The sequence below is a fragment of the Oncorhynchus clarkii genome, chromosome 5, assembly GCF_045791955.1.
Source record: "Oncorhynchus clarkii lewisi isolate Uvic-CL-2024 chromosome 5, UVic_Ocla_1.0, whole genome shotgun sequence".
NCBI classification, from domain to species: Eukaryota; Metazoa; Chordata; class Actinopteri; order Salmoniformes; family Salmonidae; genus Oncorhynchus; species Oncorhynchus clarkii.
In genome coordinates this window covers 79,775,340-79,799,420 of record NC_092151.1, presented here as the reverse complement: position 1 = coordinate 79,799,420, position 24,081 = coordinate 79,775,340, and the positions used below count along the sequence as shown (strand labels likewise).

General features: G+C 43.3%; 1 protein-coding gene across 3 annotated transcripts in view; it reads right to left on the bottom strand.

Moving 5' to 3' along the window:
* Positions 1-24,081, bottom strand: part of LOC139409424 (desmoplakin-A-like) — a 39,885-nt gene that overhangs the window by 4,711 nt on the left and 11,093 nt on the right. Inside the window, exons 9-23 of one of the 3 annotated variants that reach the window (XM_071154566.1) lie at positions 22,714-22,935; positions 21,921-22,076; positions 20,306-20,460; positions 17,456-17,582; positions 17,050-17,236; positions 13,736-14,043; positions 13,426-13,604; positions 13,020-13,158; positions 12,494-12,687; positions 12,049-12,211; positions 11,868-11,951; positions 11,651-11,758; positions 11,242-11,340; positions 2,677-3,174; positions 68-265 (exon numbers count right to left, since the gene is read on the bottom strand). In XM_071154566.1, the coding sequence (XP_071010667.1) occupies positions 68-265; positions 2,677-3,174; positions 11,242-11,340; positions 11,651-11,758; positions 11,868-11,951; positions 12,049-12,211; positions 12,494-12,687; positions 13,020-13,158; positions 13,426-13,604; positions 13,736-14,043; positions 17,050-17,236; positions 17,456-17,582; positions 20,306-20,460; positions 21,921-22,076; positions 22,714-22,935 (2,817 nt within the window). Of the gene's footprint in view, positions 1-67; positions 266-1,347; positions 3,175-11,241; positions 11,341-11,650; positions 11,759-11,867; positions 11,952-12,048; positions 12,212-12,493; positions 12,688-13,019; positions 13,159-13,425; positions 13,605-13,735; positions 14,044-17,049; positions 17,237-17,455; positions 17,583-20,305; positions 20,461-21,920; positions 22,077-22,713; positions 22,936-24,081 lie in introns of all 3 variants that reach the window. The other 2 variants (XM_071154565.1, XM_071154567.1) reach the window with 2 other exon arrangements.

The window sequence follows — 24,081 nt, the reverse complement described above, 5'->3', positions numbered from 1 at the left end:
TTGACAAATTTTAAATAAATATATAAAGTTGCTTCTAGGCGGCAAAAGTGAAAACAACAATACACACCTTCTCGTTCTCTTCCTGCAGACGCAGTTTGAGGCGTAACTCGGACTCCAGAGAGAGTTTGATGCGATGTAGTTCTTCCTCCAGATTCTGGGACATGGCCCTGTCCTGGTCTGTCTGTTTCAGCTTTAGCAGAAGAGCATCTCTCTCCACCACCATCTCACTGTACTGGGTCTTGGTGGACTGGATCAGAGAGGAGGTCTGGATGGGAAGAGGGGTTGATGGGGAGGGAGAGAGGAGATAGGGGTGGAGGAGAGAGACAGAGGAAGGGGCAATTATAATGAATTATTTTGTTTAAAAATGTCAAAATATTTTGATTTGGCATTTACAATATAAATGACATGTGACAGCATGCTTTGTTATTAAAGAAACACGACACAGCTCCAATAACTTACCCACACATAAACAATGCGCATTTATCATTTGTCAATTAAAATGATAAGAGTAAAGAGATTACCAGTTAAACCTCAACATGGATACATCAACACAATTCACACTCAATTAAGAGTGAGTGCAATTAACAGCACATTTGTACATTGTAGGTTTCTAGAATGTACAAAGGAAATAGGCAGACACAGTAGACTAGGACTGATATCTAGACTAGACAAAGGGACTTCAAGACTAGACAAGGACTTGAGGATGACACTAGAGAGACACAGACACCACAGGACCAGTGATGAAGACACTGTGGATCATTTTAGTCAAAACAAGCAATGGCAAAAAAGCATGCTGATTAGTCAATCACAGAAGACTCTTAGGGGAAAAAAAGTGTTCTTTGGCTGTCCCCATAGGAAAACCCCCTTTGGTTACAGGGAGAACCCTTTTTGGTTCCATGTAGAACCGACTGTGAAAAGGGTCCTATATGGAACCCAAAAAGGTTCAACATGGAATCAAAAAGGGTTCTTCAAATGGGGCCGAAGAACTATTTTAGGTTCTAGATAACACCTTTTTTTCTAAGAGTATAGTTCTGGGTGGGACAACAGTTTTGTGAGAGAAGGCAGAAGGGGAAACAGAGATTGCGTTTGCATGATTTAAAAAAAAAATTTAACGATTGCAAATTCCATCACAGAAGAATAACTTGTATGTGTTTCACAATCTAATTAGAGTAAAAAACTAAAAGAACAATTACAGGTATCAACAGGAGGTATTTCAGCATGCAAGAGAAAGCCTTGTCCACAGCCAGCCTAAAGCCTATTCCACTAAGACTTACTGAAGGAGTATAGTTTGATTTAGAGAAACACAGAACAGTCCGACATGAACCTCTAAAGGTCCAAGACAAGTACCTCCATGGCCTGCCTCTGGACTTGATCTATCTCCATCCTGAGTTTCTCCCTCTCTGAAGAGAGCTCTGCCACGAGGATCTGGGTCTCCACACTGCTTCTCAAGCTGCTCTTTAGCTGCAGCTCCAGAGCAGTGTTCTGGGACACCAGCTCGTCATCAGCCCCCTGCCTGGTTATCAGCAACTCCTCTCTCTCGTGCTTCACTCCCCGCAGCTCCTCCTCGAGCCGCAGTCGCTCCTTGGTCAGTGTCTGGGTCAGGGTCTGGAGTCTCTCCCGTTCTACAGAGCTCTCGTTGAGTGCCAGGCTCTTTTCCTCGATGGTCTTGTAGAGTGTTTCATTGCGCATGTTTGCCTCGCAGACTTTAGCCTGCTCTTGGAGGAGCTGTTGTTGGAGAGACTTCAGATCTGAGCTCAGGGACGTCAGGCGCTCAGTGGAAGCCTTGAACTCCTTCAACCTACTCTCCAGCTCCACTTGGAGCTTCCTGTGCTCCTCCTCTCCCCTCCTCACCGTGGTTTGGGCCTCCTCCTGGCTCCGGCGTAGGGTGGCGATGGTGCTGGTGTACTCCCGCATGGTGTGGGTGGTTTTCTGGAGCTCTGTCTCCACGTGTCTCCTCTTGGTCACCTCCTCCTGGTTGGTTCTCCTCAGGGCCTCCGCCTCCCCCTCTAGCCTATCAGCCGTGGCCTGCAGCTCCCTGACATGTCCCTGTAACCTGGTTCCACTCTGCTCTGCCTTGTTCTTCTCACCATTCTCCTTCTTAAACTCTGTACGGATGCTAACCAGCTCTTCCTCCACTTCTCTCAGCCGGGTGACAGCCTGGGAGTAGGAGGCCTGCTTGGCCTGAATCTCCCCCAGGAGCAGTTCAAGCCTGATCTTCTCCTCCTCCAGGGCTCTCCTCCTCCTCTGCTCCTCCTCCAGGCTGTGTGTGAGGTGAACCTGCTGGCCGCTCCTCTCCTGCAGGGCCTTTGTGAGCTCTGACACCTCCTCTCTATACTGATTACTATCCGCCCCTCTCTCCCTAACTAACATCTCCACCTGAGCCTCCAGCTCCCTCCTCCTCCGCACCTCCTCTGTGACCACAGATCTCTGAGCAAGCGCCTCCTCCTCGGCCCTCCTCCTCTGCTCTTCGGCTTGGCTCAGACACACCTTTAGCCTCCTGAGCTGGTCCTCCTGGTCTCTCCTCTCGGCCTCTAGCTTGTCACACTGCAGTCTGATGCCCTGGTCCACCTCCTCCCTCTGGGCAGACAGGTGCTGGATGTCTGTCCTGCAGAAGGTGATCTGGGACTCGTAGCTGAGCTTTAGGTTACTGATCTCCACACTGCACTGGCTCCTTACCTTAGACAGCTCCTGCTCCAGGTCCTTGCAGCGTCGCACCTCCTCCTCCAGCTGCCTCCGTAGCCTCTCCGCCTCCCTATCCCGGTCACCAACGCTCTTCTCCACCTCCAGCTTTGCCCAGTTGGCCTCCTCCAGCTCCTTCTGCCTCCTCCTCAGCACCTGCTCGTGCTCCTCCTGCTGCTCCCTGTAGTGTTCCTCCGCCCGCATCCTCTTCCTCTTCTCCTCCTCGATGAGGGATGTGAGGCGGGCCACCTGCTCCTGCAGATCCTTCAGTTGGCTGTGGGTGGAAGCCAGGGAGTCTTGGGTGACGCTGCACTGCAGGGCCTTGCTCCTCTTCACCTCCTCCACAGAGTGGAGCTGCTCCTGCGACTGGGACAGCTCCAGCCGGTAGCGAGCTAACGCCTCCTCCAGAGAACTGTTCTTAGTGTTGCGGTACCCAATATCCTCTTTGAGGAGCCGTAGCTCCTCCTCCAACAGGTCAATCCTGGTGTTACGCATCTAGAGGAGGAGAAGGAAGGATTCGGGGTAGAGTGGAGGAAGTACATGCAAGGCTCTTAATTTAAAAAAAAAACATTGGTAGCACTGGTGCATGAAATTTAGTCAGCTGGTGATTGTCAAGCAAATGATGTAACTGCCAGTCTCACATTAATTGACCGATAAATTAACATAAGCACATCAGACATGCTTAATTTAGAGTTATTTATGTAACTGTAGTTGTGATCCAAACATTGGGCTAAATGTTTTGAATTTTAATACATTCTAAGACTGCATGATGTAACTAATGATGATTTGAAAAAAAGTTGCATGAAAAGGCATGAGCTCTGCTTAGTTGTTTTTTTGCAGGCTGTACACACTTCATCAGTCTCTCATTCACAATCTGACAAGCACTTGATAATGCCTAGAATTTCCCAGCGGCATCACTTTGTGTAACCGTAATGCCCCCTAAAACAATTAATGCCTTTTGCGGCATATTAAAGATATTGGATGAACTGTCCACATTTACTTTTCGTCAACCAACAAGATGAGTAGGCCTAATGAACAGCAAAAGCACTAGCCTATGTCAATCTACTATCCCCCATAGTACGAAAGTTGACCCATTCTATTCTGTGCGAGAAATAAATATTCCAAACATAGTCTGGGACAGTTGTGGTATGAGGTAGATCCCAAATGAATACAACCACTAGCATCAAAAAAACGTAATGCAGTGTGGCTGACGCAACAGGTCAGAACTTTTATCTTAAAATGTTGATAAACTATGAGGCTATTTCTTCACATTATAAGCGCAGCAATCCTCCTACAGCAGTAGGCTGTAAGTGCAAATGTTCCATTACTAAGGAAAACACCATTTTCAAAAGTGACCACAAATGTGATGATTGCATGTAATACTTTTATTATAAAGGTGCATTCTCATGGTGAAAATTATCTTCCCCAAACTTCAAACTCACGCGTCTCGTATGTATGCAAGTTTGGCTTTACAACAGGTGTAGAGCCTATTTAATGTACTGAATTTATAGAAATTATTTGGCCACTTTAGTGTTGATACAAACCATTTCAAAACATATAGGCCTATGGACATGAGGTGTGTGACTATGATTTGAAAAAGTAGCAAAAAAAGGTATGCGTTTCTGGCCTTACCTCACACAAGCTGGGCATCATTCACAAGTCAGTGTGATGGGTGACAATGTCAGCCTATTCTTGATTTAATCTGGTCTTTACATATACTAAATAATATAGGTGTGAAATTTGTTGATTTAGAATGGACCATTATCATGTACCTGTCTCAAATCAAGGAAAGGGGAAAAAATAAATGTCATATATGCACTTAAATAGTGAATGGAGGACACTTTTCCCATGGTTCATTTTCATGCCAGCCAGGTAGGCTATACTCCTGTTGTAAAGAGAAGCAATGTGCTTAATATTAGGAAAGTTGAGAAATACATATAGTAGGCCTAGCCTATTGAACGCTGATGGGATCATCCTCTTTTTAATAGAGGCCATCACTCTGTATTTTTCATGAAATCATAGCCTATAGAAATGTTGTGCAACATGAGCTCATAGGCTCTGATGAAGTGTTTGATTCGATTTTCGATTACATTTGCATTGATGTCAGAGTGATTAGAGGGACAATAGAGTGTTGAGTACCCGGCAGTTAGCAAGTTTGGTAGGCTACTAATGACCATGAGCAGCATCAGAGCTTGGAGAAGCCTAACTACCGTGACTAAACAGTCACATGGAATTTGACCGATGTCATGGCTTGTGACCGCTGGTGTGGAGGTAATACGATCACCATAACAGCCCTATTCCCAACTTAAATAAGTTTGGAGCACACCATTAAATTTAGGAGCATGAGAAAATAGGATTTTTCTAATCGATTGAGAAACAAATAGGTAACCCTGTAAATGCATTTGTTTATTATGAAAAGCAAAAAAGTTGATTGTAAATTTTAATGACCGGTATTTCTAAGTCATTTGTAGAATATTAAGCTTTCTACATATAGTGCATTCAGAAAGTATTCAGACCCTTTTCCCTATTTTGTAACGTTACAGCCTTATTCTAAAATGTATTAAATAATTTTTCTTCATCAATCTACGCACAATACCCCATAATGAAAAACAGAAATACGTATTCTGAACCTTTGTTATGAGACTCAAAATTAATCTCAGGTGCATTCTGTTTCCATTGATCATCCTTCAGATAGTTCTACAACTTGATTGGAGTCCACCTGTGGTAAATTCAATTGATTGAGATGATTTGGAAAGGTACACACACACCTGTCTATATCTGATCCCACAGTTGACAGCGTGCATGTCAGAGCAAAAACCAAGCCATGAGGTCGAAGGAATTGTCCGTAGAGCTCAGAGACAGGATTGTGTTGAGGTACAGATCTGGGAAAGGGTCCCAAAACTATGTCTGCAGCATTGAAGGTCCCCAAGAACAGTGGCCTCCATCATTCTTAAATGGAAGAGGTTTGGAACCACCAAGACACTTCCTAGAGCTGGCCACCCTGCCAAACTGACAAATTGGGGGAGAAGAGCCAGGGAGGGGAGGTGACTAAAAACCTGATGGTCACTCTGACAGAGCTCCAGAATTCCTCTGGAGATGGGATAAACTTCCAGAAGGACAACCATCTCTGCAGCACTCCAACAATCAGGCCTTTATGGTTACGTGTCCAGACAGAAGCCACTCTTCAGTAAAATGCACATGACAGCCCGCTTGGAGTTTTCAGAAGGCACCTAAAGGACTCAGACCATGAGGAACAAGATTCTCTGGTCGTGTTGAAACCAAGATTGAAATATTTGGCTTGAATGCCAAGCGTCACGTCTGGAGGAAACCTGGCACCATCCCTACGGTGAAGCATGGTGGTGGCAGCATCATGCTGTGGGGATGTTTTCAGCGGTAGAGACTGAGAGACTAGTCAGGATCGAGGAAAAGATGAACAGAGCAAAGTAAAGAGATCATTGATGAAAACATGCTCAAGAGCATTCAGGACCTGAGACTGGGGCGAAGATTCACTTTCTAACAGAACAATGACCCTAAGCACACAGCCAAAACAGCACAGAAGTGAATTTGGGACAAGTCTCTGAATGTCCTTGAGTGGCCCAGCCAGAACCTGAACCCGATCTAACATCTCTGGAAAGCTGAAAACAGCTGTGCAGCGACGATCCCCATCCAACCTGACAGAGCTTGAGAGGATCTGTAGAGAAGAATGGGAGAAACTCCCCAAATACAGGTGTGCCAAGTTTGTAGCGTCATACCCAAGAAGACTCGAGGCTGTAATCACTGACAAAGGTGCTTCAACAAAGTACTGAGTAAAGGGTCTGAATATTTATGTAAATGTGATAAGAAAAATATAAATTAGCAAACAAATAAAAACATGTTTTTGTTTTGTCATTATGGAGTATTGTATGTAGATTGATGAGGGGGGAAAAACTATTTAATACATTTTAGAACAAGGCTGTAACGTAAGAAAATGTGGAAAAAGTCAAGGGGTCTGAATACTTTCCGAATGCACTGTAGTTTTTAGGGCATTATAAAATCGGTGTTATTATTTGTCTAATTCCATTTTGTCCCAAATATACATTTTAGTCATTTATTAGACGCTCTTATCCAGAGCGACAAAGGAACAATTAGGATTAAGTGCCTTGCTCAAGGGCACATTGACAGAGTTTTCACCTAGTTGGTTTGGGGATTCAAACCAGCAACCTTTTGGTTACTGGCCAAATGCTCTTATCCATGCCACCCATTATCTTGGTTTTGTTTTTCCAGGTTTAGGATTTTCTCAATTTTTTTTCAGGTTTTCGCTATCTAAATAACACTTTTTAATCTGAAAATAACAAAATTGGATGTTCTAAGTCTGAGGTCTGGGACAAATATAAGAAATGTGTATTTTTTTGTGTACTTTGGTGTTTCTATAAACTAGGGTATCAGTGAGGATTTCCTACACTGGACAACTTGTTACAGCTGTTGATAAGTTATTGATAATAACATGCCAATTTTTTTTCTGTCATTATATTAAGATATATGGGGGTATTTCATAGCTTTATTCAAGAAAATATACGAGTTGATTTAAACCTTTATCATAGTTGGTGTCTTGACAGATTTGTCCAAAATCATGTGACATAAAACATTTACTTTTCTGTCCTTGCATTTATGGCAGTGTAAGTTGTCGTTACAGTTGAAGTCGGAAGTAAATACACTTAGGCTGGAGTCATTAAAACTCGTTTTTCAACCACTCCACAAATTTCTTGTTAACAAACTATAGTTTTGGGAAGTCAGTTAGGACATCTACTTTATGCATGACACAAGTCATTTTTCCAACAATTGTTTACAGACAAGATTATTTCCCTTCATTCACAACTCCAGTGGGTCAGAAGTTTACATACGCTAAGTTGACTGTGCCTTTAAATAGCTTGGAAAATTCCAGAAAACGATGTCATGGCTTTAGAAGCTTCTGGTAGGCTAATTTACATGATTTGAGTCAATTGGAGGTGTACCTGTGGATGTATCTCAAGGCCTACCTTCAAACTCAGTGCCTCTTTGCTTGACATCGTGGGGCCATAACCACTGCGCCACCCGGGAGGCCTCGTGAGTTGAGTTTTTACCAAAAGGTTCTATTTTGGTTTCATCTGACCATATGACATTCTCCCAATCTTCTTCTGGATCATCCAAATGCTCTCTATCAAACTTCAGATGGGCCTGGACATGTACTGGCTTAAGCAGGGGGACACGTCTGGCACTGCAGGATTTGAGTCCCTGGCGGCGTAGTGTGTTACTGATGGTAGGCTTTGTTATTTTGTTTCTGGTGTCCTTTGACAGCTCTTTGGTCTTGGCCATTGTGGAATTTGGAGTGTGACTGTTTGAGGTTGTGGACAGGTGTCTTTTATACTGATAACAAGTTCAAACAGGTGCCGTTAATACAGGTAACAAGTTACAGGTCTGTGAGAGCCAGAAATCCTGCTTGTTTGTAGGTGACCAAATACTTATTTTCCACCATAATTTGCAAATAAATTCATTAAAAATCCTACAATGTGATTTTCTGGATTTTTTTCCTAATTTTGTCTGTCATAGTTGAAGTGTACTACCTATGATGAAAAGTACAGGCCTCTCATCTTTTTAAGTGGGAGAACTTGCACAATTGGTGGCTGACTAAATACCTTTTTGCCCCACTGTATATCCACAGTAAAACGAGACCTATACCGACATAACCTGAAAGGCCGCTCCACAAGGAAGAAGCCACTGCTCCAAAACCGCCATAAAAAAGCTGGGCTACGGTTTGCAATTGCACATAATTTTTTAACCTTTATTTAACTAGGCAAGTCAGTTAAGAACAAATTCTCATTTTCAATGACGGCCTAGGAACAGTGGGTTAACTGCCTTGTTCAGGGGCAGAACGACAGATTTTTACCTTGTCAGCTCGGGGATTCGATCTTGCAACCTTCCTGTTACTAGTCCAACGCTCTAACCACTAGGATACCTGCCACCCCAGCAAAGCACATGGGTACAAAGATCATACTTTTTGGAGAAATGTCCTCTGGTCTGATAAAACAAAAATAGAACTGTTTGGCCATAATGACCATCATTATATTTGGAGGGAATAGGGGGAGACTTGCAAGCCGAAGGACACCATCCCAACCGTGAAGCACGGGGTGGCAGTATCATGTTGTGGGGGTGCTTTGCTACAGGAGGGACTGGTGCACTTCACAAAATAGATGGCATCATGATGAGGGAAAATTATGTGGATATATTGAAGCAACATCTCAAGACATCAGTCAGGAAGTTAAAGCTTGGTCGCAAATGGGTCTTCCAAATGGACAATGACCCCAAGCATACTTCCAAAGTTGTGGCAAAATGGCTTAAGGACAACAAAGTCAAGGTATATTGGAGTGACCATCACAAAGCCTGACCTGAATCCTATAGAAAATGTGTGGGCAGAACTGAAAAAGCGTGTGCGAGCAAGGAGGCCTACAAACCTGACTGAGTTACACCAGCTCTGTCAGGAGGAATGGGCCAAAATTCACCCAACTTATTGTGGGAAGCTTGTGGAAGGCTACCTGAAATGTTTGACCCAAGTTAAACAATTTAAAGGCAAAGCTACCAAATACTAATTGAATGTATGTAAACGTCTGACCCACTGGGAATGTGATGAAAGAAATAAAAGCTGAAATAAAATCGCTCTCTAATATTATCCTGACATTTCACATTCTTAAAATAAAGTGGTGATCCTAACTGACCTAAAACAGGGAATTCTTATTAGGATTCAAATGTCAGGAATTGTGAAAAACTGAGTTTAAATGTATTTGGTTAAGGTGTATGTAGACTTCTGACTTCAGCTGTATGCAATATATTAAGCATTAATCAGCTCAATTAGACATTGAACTTGAACATTGTACGACAGCTAGAGCCAGGATTCTTATGTTTTTGTATAGAGATCTCAGAAATGCAGTGTAACTACATAACATTTTGTGTCCTTATGTTACAGGGTGAAAACTGTTTATGGGCCACTAAAATAATGTATGCATTGCAAAATCAAATTATTCTAACCGAAAGAGTCGCCTTACCTTGATACTTAACACCTAAATCAATACTGTTATAAATGCGGTTCTTCAATAATTATGCATAATACTTGTTGGATGCACATTTGGTGTCTGTTAAGTGACGAACAGCTGTTTTGATAGTGCAGGCAAGTGCTGGGAAAAAAGTGTTTGAATATTTAGTTCTCATATTTGTTATGCCAGGGAAGACAGTTGTGCCTGGATCCACGTTGGATCTAATATCCCCAGTGAATTGATGTTGACCATCTGTTGTTGTCTGTTTGATTTACAGCAGGGTCTCCTTTGATTTAACAGAGAAAGCATCAAGGTATTGAGTTCATGGTTTCATATGTTTTTGTGCCCCTGAGTTTACTGTGCAGAATTGTGTAGGATAGACTATTGTGCAACACCCAAAGCTATTCCTATTAAGTATTCTGGATATAATGACAACAAATTACATAGCCTAGTGGGCTTATTCACAATATGATCTGGTCATGAAATAACATGACAAATGCATTTTGACCTGCAATTGTAAACAATACAAGAGGCTTGAAGTAGCCTACTTGAACTTGAATTTAGAGTTCAGAAATTGAAGTACTAGAATAGGATTACCTTGAAAAACTGACATTTCCTCAATTTGGTGCTTGAAAAGTTATTGTAATTATTGTAGCCAATTTATAAATTCTCTTGCTCCCTTATAATTATCTGTAATTGTATTTTTGATGAGTTTTTGTGAGAGATGTGGCCACTTTCGTTCGTTTCCCGCCACTTCAACTGAAGGGTGTTGCAGTACTCCGCTGAGGTAAAACCACGTGTGGTTATTATGAGGACAACAACATCTAATGTTGGCTTCAACTTGGCTTTCCATACAAATCCTTCCGTTAAAAAAATTACCTGTTTTTTGGTCACTTTCTCATGATAAAAACAGCAATGGTGAGATTAATGCTACCGCTATTCATGGTTTTATTATGTGTGCCTGCGTCGGCCACATAGTCTACAGAAAAACTGCCATGCATCCAATCTATTTAGTCAGGTGATGTCCACATTCTCACATATTTTAGAATGTAATAATAATTTAAACTTCAATTCATTAGCAAGGCCTAAAAAAGTTATTATTCCTGAAGTGGTAATGGCCTCCTTTTACATTTTTGACACTTTCTGCATGTTTTTGGGTGGGGGAGGTATACTTGGGTAAATTAATTAATCTTTGGAACTGTTTGGGCTAAAAACGATCCGTTTTCAATCATTACAACATTATTATTACATGCAGGTTGCACAGCAAAATATTAAGGAGCATATGCAACCAAAATAGTATCACTTTAGATGCCTTAGTACAGAACTAATATTTTAGATTTAATATAATAATAATGCAATGTTAGATTTACCAGTTATAAGACTGAATAAGATTTCCAATGTATTCATTAAAACATGGAAAATAAATGAAATTATAATGCAGAAGGTCTAAAAGCTCATCGTTGTAAAAACAGCTGAACAGATTGATTCTACAGGCGGTCAGTGTGGTTCCTCTCAGTACCTTGAGCTCTTCCATGTTCTTGTGTAGTTCTCCCAGGTATTTGTAGTAGTCACCAGACAGAGTGAGCAGCTCAATGTAACGGGTCTGCAGTAGAGTAGCCTGGGAGAGGGCATACAGCACACAGTTAATAACGGAAACATACAAACTACTCAGTAACACAAAGTCACCTAAACACACAATCAACTCAGTGGTAACATTGTTAACATACTGGGCACCGAATACACCAGACTAGGGACACAGTTCTACCTGTTTACTGGGTTTCTAACCCGGAGTAAAGCAGAGTTTGTATGTATGAGGCTAGATTCACCTTGACACTGAAGGCACTCAGTAACAGATGTACATGTAGTGTATGCACCTGTATAAGTAAACAGTATATGTTTGAGTGACTTGGTGGTGCTATGATTGTTACCTCCTCTGTGAGCTGAGTAGAAGGAGACTGTGTCATGGTCCTCTTCATAGGGATGTTCAGTAGAGTCTCTAGACCAGCACTGTATGAAGCCAACTCCAGCTCATAATCCTGAAAACAAATATATCTATAAATCACAGGAATAGAATGCAGGAAAAGTAGTACATTACTATACTATGACGGGTATAGTAATACATGGGCCGGATGTGAAAGCCCTTACCTTGATGGAGTTCACACAGGCGTCAGTGTCTCTCAGAACACTCTCAACACTCTCTCTCTTCACCTTGATCTCGGAGTTCAGAGCCTAGACAAACACACAAAAACCTCCATATGTTGATTATATTGCCCTGAACAATTAGACTGACTGACTGACTGACTGACTGACTGACTGACTGACCGACCTTCTGCTGGTTGAGGTGTTCATCCAGGGCTGTGATGCTGTCTATCTTGGTGGCCTGCAGGGCGTCCTGTTTCTGACGCGTAGTACCGATCCACTCACTGAGGACTGAGCTAGTGGTGGTGTACTGCTGGAGTTGCCCCTGGTACCCCTCTAGGTCCCTCAGTCTGAGAGAGGAAAAGCAAGAGATACAGGTAAAAAATCTTTTTTGGTGTATATATATATAAAAAAGAAGAAAATGGTCATCAATAGTAAATGCTTGAAGTCATCACAAAGTAAAGGAAGGAGGTACAGCACATCACAAGTTGGATAGGTATGGAGAACAGGACTCTATATACAGAAGTCAGAGGGACAACAAAACAGATCCAGCTAGAGACGGAGGTAAATGTCTGAGTGAGATATGGAACCAAAAAGGTGTGCATAGATAAGATATAGAGAGGTCTGTATACCTGAAGTCTATCTGGCTCTGGAGGCGTCTCCAGCGGTCAGACAGCTGGGTGACTTGTTCACTGTATCTGGACAGGTCCACGTCACACCTGTGGAAGGCTCCGCCCACCTGGCCGTTCCAGTGGACTGCCTTCCCGAGCTCTGTCTCCATGGAGACCAGGACGTCCCTCTTCCCCTCCAGCTCGGCCCTCATACTCTACACATACAACAGAACATCTGAGATTTGAATCACAAAGCTAACTGGCCTTTACAGAGTACATACCGGGAATAGTAATAATCACAAAGCTAACTGGCCTTTACAGAGTACATACCGGGAATAGTAATAATCACAAAGCTAACTGGCCTTTACAGAGTACATACCGGGAATAGTAATAATCACAAAACTTACTGACTTCAAAGCATTTACACACAACGGAACATTTAGCCTAGGAGCACCACACACAGCTAAATGACCGACTTAATCATTGCTGTGACAGTCACTCCCATTCCCAATGTTTTGGGGCTTGTGTTTCAAACAGTAACTGTTACCTTCAGAGTGGACCTGTAGTCCTCCACCTCTGCAGGATCCAGGGATGTGGTCTCCTTCTCTGTCAGTCTGGCCTCATGGACCTTAATGATGTCCTCAGCCCTGGACTCACTCTCCAGGAGGGCCCTTAGAGCCCGCAACCTTGGAGTGGGAAAGGGCGGGAAGAACGAGAAAGAAAGAAAGGAGGGCGGAAAGAAAGAGAGAGGGCGGGAAGAGAGAGAGTGAGCGGGAAGAGAGAGAGAGAGCAGGAAGAGAGAGAGAGAATTCATCAGAACGAATTAGTTCAATTTGAGCAATGAGTGTTGAGTGTGTGTATGGATGAGTTTGTCTGTGTATGGAGTAGTTATATGGTTATTCTGCAGAGAACCCTTTCAGGCTGTGTGTATGTTCATATAGCATAATATTTACCTCTGTAGGTAGGCGGTGGAGCACCCGTCCAGACTGCCCAGTCTCTCGTTGATGAGGCTGAGTTGGCTGCGTAAGAACGTGGCCTTGTCAGAGTCAGTCATACCCTCTAGTTCCTTCAGAACATGCTCATTCAGACGCTGGTACTCCTCACGGATAGAGTTCACATCCCTCTGTACAGACTGGGGAAAAAACACACATTTAGTCACATGCACAAACCTAACCCTACACACACAGTAGTACTCCTAGGATGTACAGTATATTGTATCTGTGTGTGCGTGCGTTCATGTGTGGCGTCCATGTGTGTATGTACCTCTAGTTGGCTAATCCTCAGGCCACAGTCGTGCGCTCCGTCCTCTCCCAGACAGATATGGATGTGCTGGGTAAGCCCTGCCTCCGCCTCCTCCAGGCGCTGTCTGAGCGTGTGCAGCTCCGTCAGGCTGTGTGACGTCACCACCACTTTCTTCTTCACCTTCTTAACCACCCCCTTTTTCACATCCTGTTGCTTAACCTCCACTATCTTGGTCTCCTCTATCTTCTTTGCCTCCTCTTGATTGACCACCAGTATCCTGGCCTCCTCCTCTGCCTTGATCCTCCCTTCGTTGGCGGTCTGTTGTGCAGCTAGGGACAGAGATATAGAGAGTTAGAGGTCATATGCTGTATGGTAAAGGTACAACTTAGATTAATGACATACACCCAGAGTACATAGGTGAGCAGAGACAGCAGAATAGAGGAGCATACTGCGCCCTACAATGAGAGAGCTGCTCTACTCACTGTAATGGACCTGAAACTGTATCTCTACTATATAGAGTTGAGGTCGGAAGTTTACATACACCTTAGCCAAATACATTTAAACTCTGTTTTTCACAATTCCTGACATTTAATCCTAGTAAAAATTCACTGTCTTAGGTCAGTTAGGATCACCACTTTATTTTAAGAATGTGAAATGTCAGAATAATAGTAGAGATAATTATTTATTTCAGCTTTTATTTCTTTCATCACATTCCCAGTGGGTCAGAAGTTTACATACACTCAATTAGTATTTGATAGCATTGCCTTTAAATTGTTTAACTTGGGTCAAACGTTTTGGGTAGCCTTCTACAAGCTTCCCACAGTAAGTTGGGTGAATTTTGGCCCATTCCTCCTGACAGAGCTGGTGTACCTGAGTCAGGTTTGTAGGCAACTTTGCTTGCACACGCTTTTTCAGTTCTGCCCACAAATTTTCTATGGGATTGAGGTCAGGTCTTTGTGATGGCCACTCCAATACCTTGATTTTGTTGTCCTAAAGCCATTTTGCCACAACTTTGGAAGTGTGCTTGGGGTCAATGTCCATTTGGAAGAGACATTGTGACCAAGCTTTAACTTCCTGACTGATGTCTTGAGATGTTGCTTCAATCTATCCACATAATTTACCCCCCTCATGATGCCATCTATTTTGTGAAGTGCACCAGTCCCTCCTGCAGAAAAGCACCCCCACAACATGATGCTGCCACCCCCGTGCTTCACGGTTGGGATGGTGTTCTTCGGCTTGCAAGCCTCCCCCTTTTTCCCCAAACATAACAATGGTCATTAGGGCCAAACAGTTCTATTTTTGTTTCATCAGACCAGAGGACATTTCTCCAAAAAGTATGATCTTTGTCCCCATGTGCAGTTTCAGACCTTAGTCTGGCTTTTTTTATGGCAGTTTTAGGGCAGTGGCTACTTCCTTGCTGAGCGGCCTTTCAGGTTATGTCGATATAGGACTTGTTTTACTGTGGATATGGATACTTGTGTACCGGTTTCCTCCAACATCTTCACAAGGTCCTTTGCTGTTGTTCTGGGATTGATTTTCACTTTTCACGCCAAAGTACATTCATCTCCAAAAGACAGAATGTGTCTCCTTCCTGAGCGGTATTACGGCTGCGTGGTCGCATGGTGTTTATACTTGCCTACTATTGTTTGTACAGATGAAAGTGGTACCTTCAGGCATTTGAAAATTGCTCCCAAGGATAAACCAGGTCTACAATTGTTTTTCTGAAGTATTGGCTGATTTCTTTTGATTTCCCCATGATGTCAAGCAAAGAGGCACTGAGATTGAAGGTAGACCTTGAAATATATCCATAGGTACACCTCCAATTGACTCAAATGAGGTCAATTAGCCTATCAGAAGCTTCTAAAGCCATGACATAATTCTCTGGATTTTTCCAAGCCGTTTAAAGGCACAGTCAACTTAATGTATGTAAACTTCTGACCCACTGACCCACCCATTGTGATACAGTGAATTAGAAGTGAAATAATCTCTCTAAACAATTGTTGGAAAAATTACTTGTGTCATGCACAAAGTAAATGTCCTAACCGACTTGCCAAAACTATAGTTCATAACAAGAAATTTGTGGAGTGGTTAAAAAACGAGTTTTAAATGACTCCAACCTAAGTGTTTGTAAACTTCCGACTTCAACTGTATCTACACTATCGCAATACTGTCTCTCTACTATATATCTATCACTCTACTGTATCTACTATATCTCTACTCTATATCTACAGTATCTACTGTTTCTCTACTGTATATCTATTAACTGTAATGGACCTGATACTGTATATCTACTCTCACTGTCTCTACTATATATACACTATCGCTCTACTGTATATATACTATCGCTCTACAGTATATCTACTGTGTCTCCTATTACATCTACTACATCTGTACTCTATACTATATATCTACTGTCTCTCTATTCACTGTAATGGACCTGATACTGTATATCTACTATATCTCTATTAACTGTAATGGACCTGATACTGTATATCTACTGTATCTCTATTAACTGTAATGGACCTGATACTGTATATCTACTGTATCTCTATTAACTGTAATGGACCTGATACTGTATATCTACTGTATCTCTATTAACTGTAATGGACCTGATACTGTATATCTACTGTATCTCTATTAACTGTAATGGACCTGATACTGTATATCTACTGTATCTCTATTAACTGTAATGGACCTGATACTGTATATCTACTGTATCTCTATTAACTGTAATGGACCTGATACTGTATATCTACTGTATCTCTATTAACTGTAATGGACCTGATACTGTATATCTACTGTATCTCTATTAACTGTAATGGACCTGATACTGTATATCTACTGTATCTCTATTAACTGTAATGGACCTGATACTGTATATCTACTGTATCTCTATTAACTGTAATGGACCTGATACTGTATATCTACTGTATCTCTATTAACTGTAATGGACCTGATACTGTATATCTACTGTATCTCTATTAACTGTAATGGACCTGATACTGTATATCTACTGTATCTCTATTAACTGTAATGGACCTGATACTGTATATCTACTGTATCTCTATTAACTGTAATGGACCTGATACTGTATATCTACTGTATCTCTATTAACTGTAATGGACCTGATACTGTATATCTACTGTATCTCTATTAACTGTAATGGACCTGATACTGTATATCTACTGTATCTCTATTAACTGTAATGGACCTGATACTGTATATCTACTATCTCGCTACTGCATATCTACTCACTCAGCAGGTAGTCGGACCACCAGTTGGTCGTAGTAGGCCTGGGGTCCAGTGTACTGACTCGCTACTGTATATCTACTCACTGTAAGCAGGTAGCTGGACCACCAGTTGGTCGTAGTGAGCCTGGGCTCCAGTGTACTGGCTCTCGATGCTCCTCTTGTCGTCGTCCTTGAACATCTCAGAGCCATGGCAACAGTGTGTGAAGTCTGAGTAGTGGGTCTCCAGACTCTTCAGGATGCTGCAGTACTCCTCAGGACGCATACGGGACAGCTGAGAGGACACACACATATTAAGAAAAATTCAGACATTGTTTTTGTGTCCTCCTTTTAGTGAATGTAGTTATGTAGTCAGGTCATTTGTAATCTTAGTAATAATGGACTCAGCTGCACCATAAAGTCAAACTGACATTTGAGTCAGTCGTGGCCCTTGTAAGTGAAACTGTAGTGACAGTGATGACGTGATATGGTTACGATGGCGATAGGTTCTTACCATGGTGATGGTGAGAGAGTTGATGCGTGTGATGTCCTGGACACAGTACTGCCAGGAGATGAGACTTTTGATGTTGATGTAGAGCTGGTTCCACACAGACAGGATGGCCTCATAGTACTGTTCATTCCTGATGGACCACACAACACGGACATGGATTTAGTCTGTGTATGCGTGCGTGGGTGCATACATGCATAGCACATACACAGTACCAGTCAAAATCTTGGACTCACCCATTCAGGGTTTTTCTTTATTTTTACTATTTGACATTGACATACTTATTTTCCACCATAATTGGCAAATCAATTCATTAAAAATCCTACAATGTGATTTTCTGGATTTTTTTTCTCATTTTGTCTGTCATAGTTGAAGTGTAACTATGATGAAAATTACAGGCCTCATCTTTTTAAGTGGGAGAACTTGCACAATTGGTGGCTGACTAAATACTTTTTTGCCCCACTGTATGTAAGAATGCTGTTCATTAACTACAGCTCAGCATTCAACACTATAGTACCCTCCAAGCTCATCATCAAGCTGTGCAATTGGGTCCCTGACTTTCTGACGGGCCGCCCCAGGTGGTGAAGGTAGGAAACAACATCTCCACCTTGTTGACCCACAACACTGGGGCCCCACAAGGGTGCGTGCTCAGCCCCCTCCTGTATTCCCTGTTCACCCACGACTTCGTGACCATACACGCCTCCAACTCAAGTTTGCAGACAACACAACAGTAGTGGGCTTGATTACCAACAATGACGAGACAGCCTACAGGGAGGAGGTGAGGGTACTCGGAGTGTGGTGTCAGGAAAACAACCTCTCACTCAATGTCAGCAAAACAAAGGAGATTATCGTGGACTTCAGGAAACAGCAGAGGGAGCACCCCCCTATCCACATCGAAGGGACAGCAGTGGAGAAAGTGGAAAGTTTTAAGTTCCTCAGCGTACACGTCAACGACAAACTGAAATGGTCCACCCACACAGACAGTGTGGTGAAGAAGGTGCAACAGCGCATAATTTGGCTTGTCATCTAAAACCCTGACTAACTTTTACAGATCCACAATCAAGCGCATCCCGTCGGGCTGTATCACAGCCTGGTACGGCAACTGCTCCGCCCACAACCACAAGGCACTCCAGAGGGTGGTGCGATCTGCACAACGCATCACCGGGGGCAAACTACCTGACACCTACAGCACCCGATGTCACAGGAAGGCAAAAAAGATAATCAAAGACAACAACCACCCGAGCCACTGTCTGTTCACACCACTACCATCCAGAAGGCGAGGTCAGTACAGGTGCATCAAAGCTGGGACCGAGAGACAGAAGCTGTTCTTCAGTCTCAAGGCCATCAGACTGCTAAACAGCAATCACTAACTCAGAGAGGCTGCTGCCTACATGGAGACCCAATCACTGGCCACTTTAATAAATGGATCACTAGTCACTTTAAAAAATCCCACTTTAAATAATGTCACTTCAATAATGTTTACATATCTTACATTTCTCATATCATATGTATACACGGTATTTTATACCATCTATTGCACTTGCCTATGCTGCTTGGCCATCGCTCATCCATATATTTATATGTACTGTTGCGTACAGCAGGTCAGCCACCAGGGGGAGACTCGTCAAGGCCTGGTGACAGACAGTGTATACGTCACAAGGCATTGGCTCCATCTGCTGGACGTGCCAGGTCTCGACGGGCTCTCCGGCCAAGACTAATTGGGGCTGATTGGGAGTTGGTGAGTAATCAAGGGCTGATTGCTCACCAGCTGTGCAAGTCCCATAAAGCTGCCAGAAGGACAGCACACAGGGAGAGTGGGGGAAGAAAGGACTCCCGTATAGTTGGGGATGGGGGGGTAGAAAGGACTCCCGTATAGTTGGGGATGGGGGGGGTAGAAAGGACTCCCGTATAGTTGGGGATGGGGGGGTAGAAAGGACTCCCGTATAGTTGGGGATGGGGGGGTAGAAAGGACTCCCGTATAGTTGGGGATGGGGGGGTAGAAAGGACTCCTGTATAGTTGGGGATGGGGGGGGTAGAAAGGACTCCCGTATAGTTGGGGATGGGGGGGTAGAAAGTACTCCCGTATAGTTGGGGATGGGGGGGTAGAAAGTACTCCCGTATAGTTGGGGATGGGGGGGTAGAAAGGACTCCTGTATAGTTGGGGATGGGGGGGAAGAAAGAACTCCTGTATAGTTGGGGATGGGGGGTAGAAAGGACTCCTGTATAGTTGGGGATGGGGGGGAAGAAAGGACTCCCGTATAGTTGGGGATGGGGGGGAAGAAAGGACTCCCGTATAGTTGGGGATGGGGGGAAGAAAAGACTCCCGTATAGTTGGGGAGGGGGGGGAAGAAAGGACTCCCGTATAGTTGGGGATGGGGGGGAAGAAAGAACTCCCGTATAGTTGGGGACGGTTACAGAGGTAACAGGAGTGCAGTTTTGATCCCGACAGAATACAGCAAGACCCGGCGCCCAGAAGACGGTATCCCGGAGAGGGTCTCAGGGGGAGACCTATCCTATCCTTTTTGATCTAGTATTTAAATAAACACCCTTGAAACGGAGCTAATCCTACTCTGTCCGTGTCTGATATGTGTAAATGTCTTGACCAAACCCCCTGGTCTGCCACAGTACATATTCTCATTCCCCCTTTTAGATGTGTGTATTGGGGAATTGTTACATATTACTGCACTGTCGGGACCAGAAGTACAAGCATTTTGCTACACTCGCATTAACATCTGCTAACCTTGTATGTGACAAATACAATTTCTATTTGAACGCATTTCAATTAAGAGGTGTGCCTTGTTAAGTACATTTGTGGAATTTTTGACTGGTACTGTGTGTGTATGCGAGTGTTCTTACTTGTTGGCCAGGTTGATGCCCAGGGAATTGGGTGGTGGCACCAGCAGACAGACAGAAGGCACCAGCATGTCCAGTCCTCCTGGTCCCGTTACCTGCCACTTACTACGCTGGGAGTTGTCTTTTAGGATGCCCTCGTTGCCCTTCAGAATCACCTTCTGTGGAGCACAATACAGAATGTGTACGAGAGAAGAGACCCTTATGTGACCTAAACAATTAAAATTGCCCTATTTCTACTTTCTTGCCTAGCTAAAATATAATCCTTGATTAATTCTCAGCTAAGATCTTTCTGATATTTGAAATGTATTTTAAATGTACATCTGTCGGGTTTTAGACCAGGTCATAGCACTATCTCTGCTGCAACACTAGTTATAAATGCTGTGGTTAACTGTATGGATAAAAGGCAACATTGTGCTGCCCTCTTCATTGACCTTTCAAAGGCTTTCAATACTGTTGATCACTCACCTCTAATTCAGAGGCGTTCCTCAATTGGCCTAGACCAGGCTGCATGTAACTGGTTGAAAAATTACTTGACAGATATCAGGTTTCCTGGATATTACGAAAGGTATCCCGCAGGGGTCGATTCTGGGTCCTGTACTTTTTACATTAACAATCTCGACTTGTCTGTAAAAAAATTGTAACCTGCACTTGTATGCCGATGATACTGTTGTGTTTGCTATTGCCCCCACAGTTGACCAGGCTCTAGCTGAAGAAAGTCTGCATTCATTGTATTACAGAAACACTGTGTTGACCTGAAATTACTATGGAATGCTGGTAAAACTTAAGTATAAGTCGTTCCCTAGTGCGCATAAAAGTGGAGCTGATGATTTAAACATGTATTTTGGATGGTGTGCATATTGATCGTGTCCCTGCTTACAAATATCTGGGCATCTTGAAGGTTGAAAAGCTGTCTTTTACAAAGCATAATGATGAGTTAGTTAAAAAAAAAAAAACGGGCTTCTTCTACAGAAATAGGTCCTGCCTCTCGCTAAATAGTAGAAAGCAGATCATTCAGTCAACGTTTCTGTCGGTCCTAAACTATGGTGACATCGTCTATATGAACACAGCTGCCACCTCATTAAAGTCGTTAGATGCAGTTTCTCATAGCACACTGCTCTTTATTACGGGTGACAGTTTTAGTATTTCACTGCATTCTCTACCAGAAAGTTGGTTGGCCCTCTTCGATGTCTCCTAGTTTGATACATTGCTATGTTTTCATTTATAAAGCCCTTTTACAAAAAGTCCCACTGTACCTAACATCATAACTAAACTTGACATACAAGTTACCACACCCAGTCTCAGGAATGGTTAACTCTGGGAATTCTGTTGGTCTCTACTGAGTTAACTAAAAGCTGATTTACCTTTCTTGCGCCTTATTTGTGGAACAATCTTAAATGTTCTTACATTTTATGTTTTGGTGCCTCTAGGCCAATTCAGTAGGCTGATTTAGGACCTAATTACTGACGAATGTGCTTGTTTTTAATGACCGTGTTGTTCTTTCTCCTTGCATTTTGTATTTATATTGATGTGTGTATTGATGTAATTTGTCATTCAGGGCTCATCTGTAAAAGACCTTGGTCTCAGTATGACTCCATGGTTAAATAAATACGTCTCTGACCTGGTCTTGTTTGAAGTCACACAGGGCCTGTACCATAACAGGACTACTGCTCTTCTCTTCCTCAGGGTTACGTGGTCTCAGCCTCACGATGCTTTTGGACATGTTGACCAGGTGCTGCACCTGCCTCTTATTCTCCAAGATCCACTCTTTCTCCTTCTGTTGGACACATAGGTTAGGGGTCAGAGGTTAATATCCATTTCAGAGGACAAGGGGAGCAATTGAACTTTTGTATCTTCACAAATTACTGCCTATTCCCCATGTAGTGCAGTTTTTTTTAATTGGTGTGACTACAGTCAAACGTAGTGCACTATATTGGGAATTGGTTGTTTGAGATATAGCCTTGAACTGTCACGCACTGATCTGTTCCACTTGTGATTGTCTCCACCCCCTCCAGGTGTCTCTTATTTTCCCTGGTGTATTTATCCCTGTGTTTCCTGTCTCTCTGTGCCAGTTCGTCTTGTATGTTTCCAAGTCAACCAGTGTTTTTGCCATTCTCCTGCTTTTTGCATTCTCCTTTTTCTAGTCCTCCTGGTTTTGACCCTTGCCTGTTTCTGGACTTTGCACCTGCCTGCCTGACTATTCTGCCTGCCTTGACCACGAGCCTGCCTACCACTCTGTACCCCCTGGACTCGGATCTGGTTTTGACCTTTTGCCTGTCCACGACCTCTCTCTCCTACCCCTTTAGATTAATAAACAATGTAAGACTCAAAACCATCTGCCTCCTGTATCTGCATTTGGGTCTCGTCTTGTGCTTTGATGAACAGCATCTGTGGTGCTGATATACATGTCTTACCTCCAGGCCGTTGAGTAGTTCCAGCAGGTTTTCCAGAGGTGTGTTCCTATCGCTGGTGAACTTCCTACGGATGTTCTCATGCTCCTTCTGCAGATTGCTGTATGTCTCATTGGCCTCCTTGAAGAACTGGCTGTATGCAGCATTCTCCTTCAGGTGGACATGAATACACTTGGTGATCTGGAGGAGCCAGCTCCACTGGGTCTGCAGAGTGTCCATGTAGGCCTGGAAGAAATAAAAACAAAAGGATAGAGGGGTTAAAGGATGAATGAATCAAGATAACCATCACAACGAATGACACTGAACAAAAATATATTTGCATCATGTAAAGTGTTGGTGTAATGTGTCATGAGCTGAAATAAAAGATCCCAGAAATTTCCCATATGCACAAAAAGCTTATTTCTCTCATTTTGTGCAGAAATGTGTTTATATCCCTGTTAGTGTGCATCTCCCCTTCACCGAAATATGCCACACCTTTCAGGTGCCTGGATTATCAAGAAGCTGATTAAGCAGCATGATTGTTACATAGGTGCACCTTGTGCTGGGGACAATAAAAGGCCACTAAAATGTGCCGTTTTGTCACACAACACAATGCCACAGATGGCTCAAGATTTGTGGGAGGGTGCAATTGGCATGCTGACTGCAGGAATGTCCACCAGAGCTGTTACCAGAGAATGGAATGTTAATTTCTCTGCCATAAGCAGCCTCCAACGTCATTTAAGAGAATTTGGCAGTACGTCCAACCGGCCTCACAGACCACGAGTAACCACGCCAGCCCAGGGCCTCCACATCCGGCTTCTTCACCTGCGGGATTATCTCAGACCAGCCACCCGGACAGCTGATGAAACTGTGGGTTTTCACAACCAAATAATTTCTGCACAAACTGTCAGAAACCATCTCAGGGAAGCTAATTAGCATGCTCGTCGTCATCACCAGGGTCTTGACCTGACTGCAGTTCGGGGTCGTAACCGACTTCAGTGGCAAATTCTCACCTTCGATGCCCACTGGAGGTGTGCTCTACACAGATGAATCCTGGTTTCTACTGTACCGGGCAGATGGCAAGCAGTTGGCTGACGTCAACGTTGTGAACAGAGTGCCCCATGGTGGCAGTCGGGTTATGGTATGGGCAAACATAAACTATGGACAATGAACACAATTGCATTCTATTGATGGCAATTTGAATGCAGAGATACCGTGACGAGATCCTGAGGCCCATTGTCGTGCCATTCATCCACCGCCATCACTTCATGTTGCAGCATGATGATGCACGGCCCCATGTCGAAAGATCTGTACACAATTACTGAAAGCTGAAAATGGCCCAGTTCTTCTATGGCCTGCATACTCACCAGACATGTCACCCATTGAGCATGT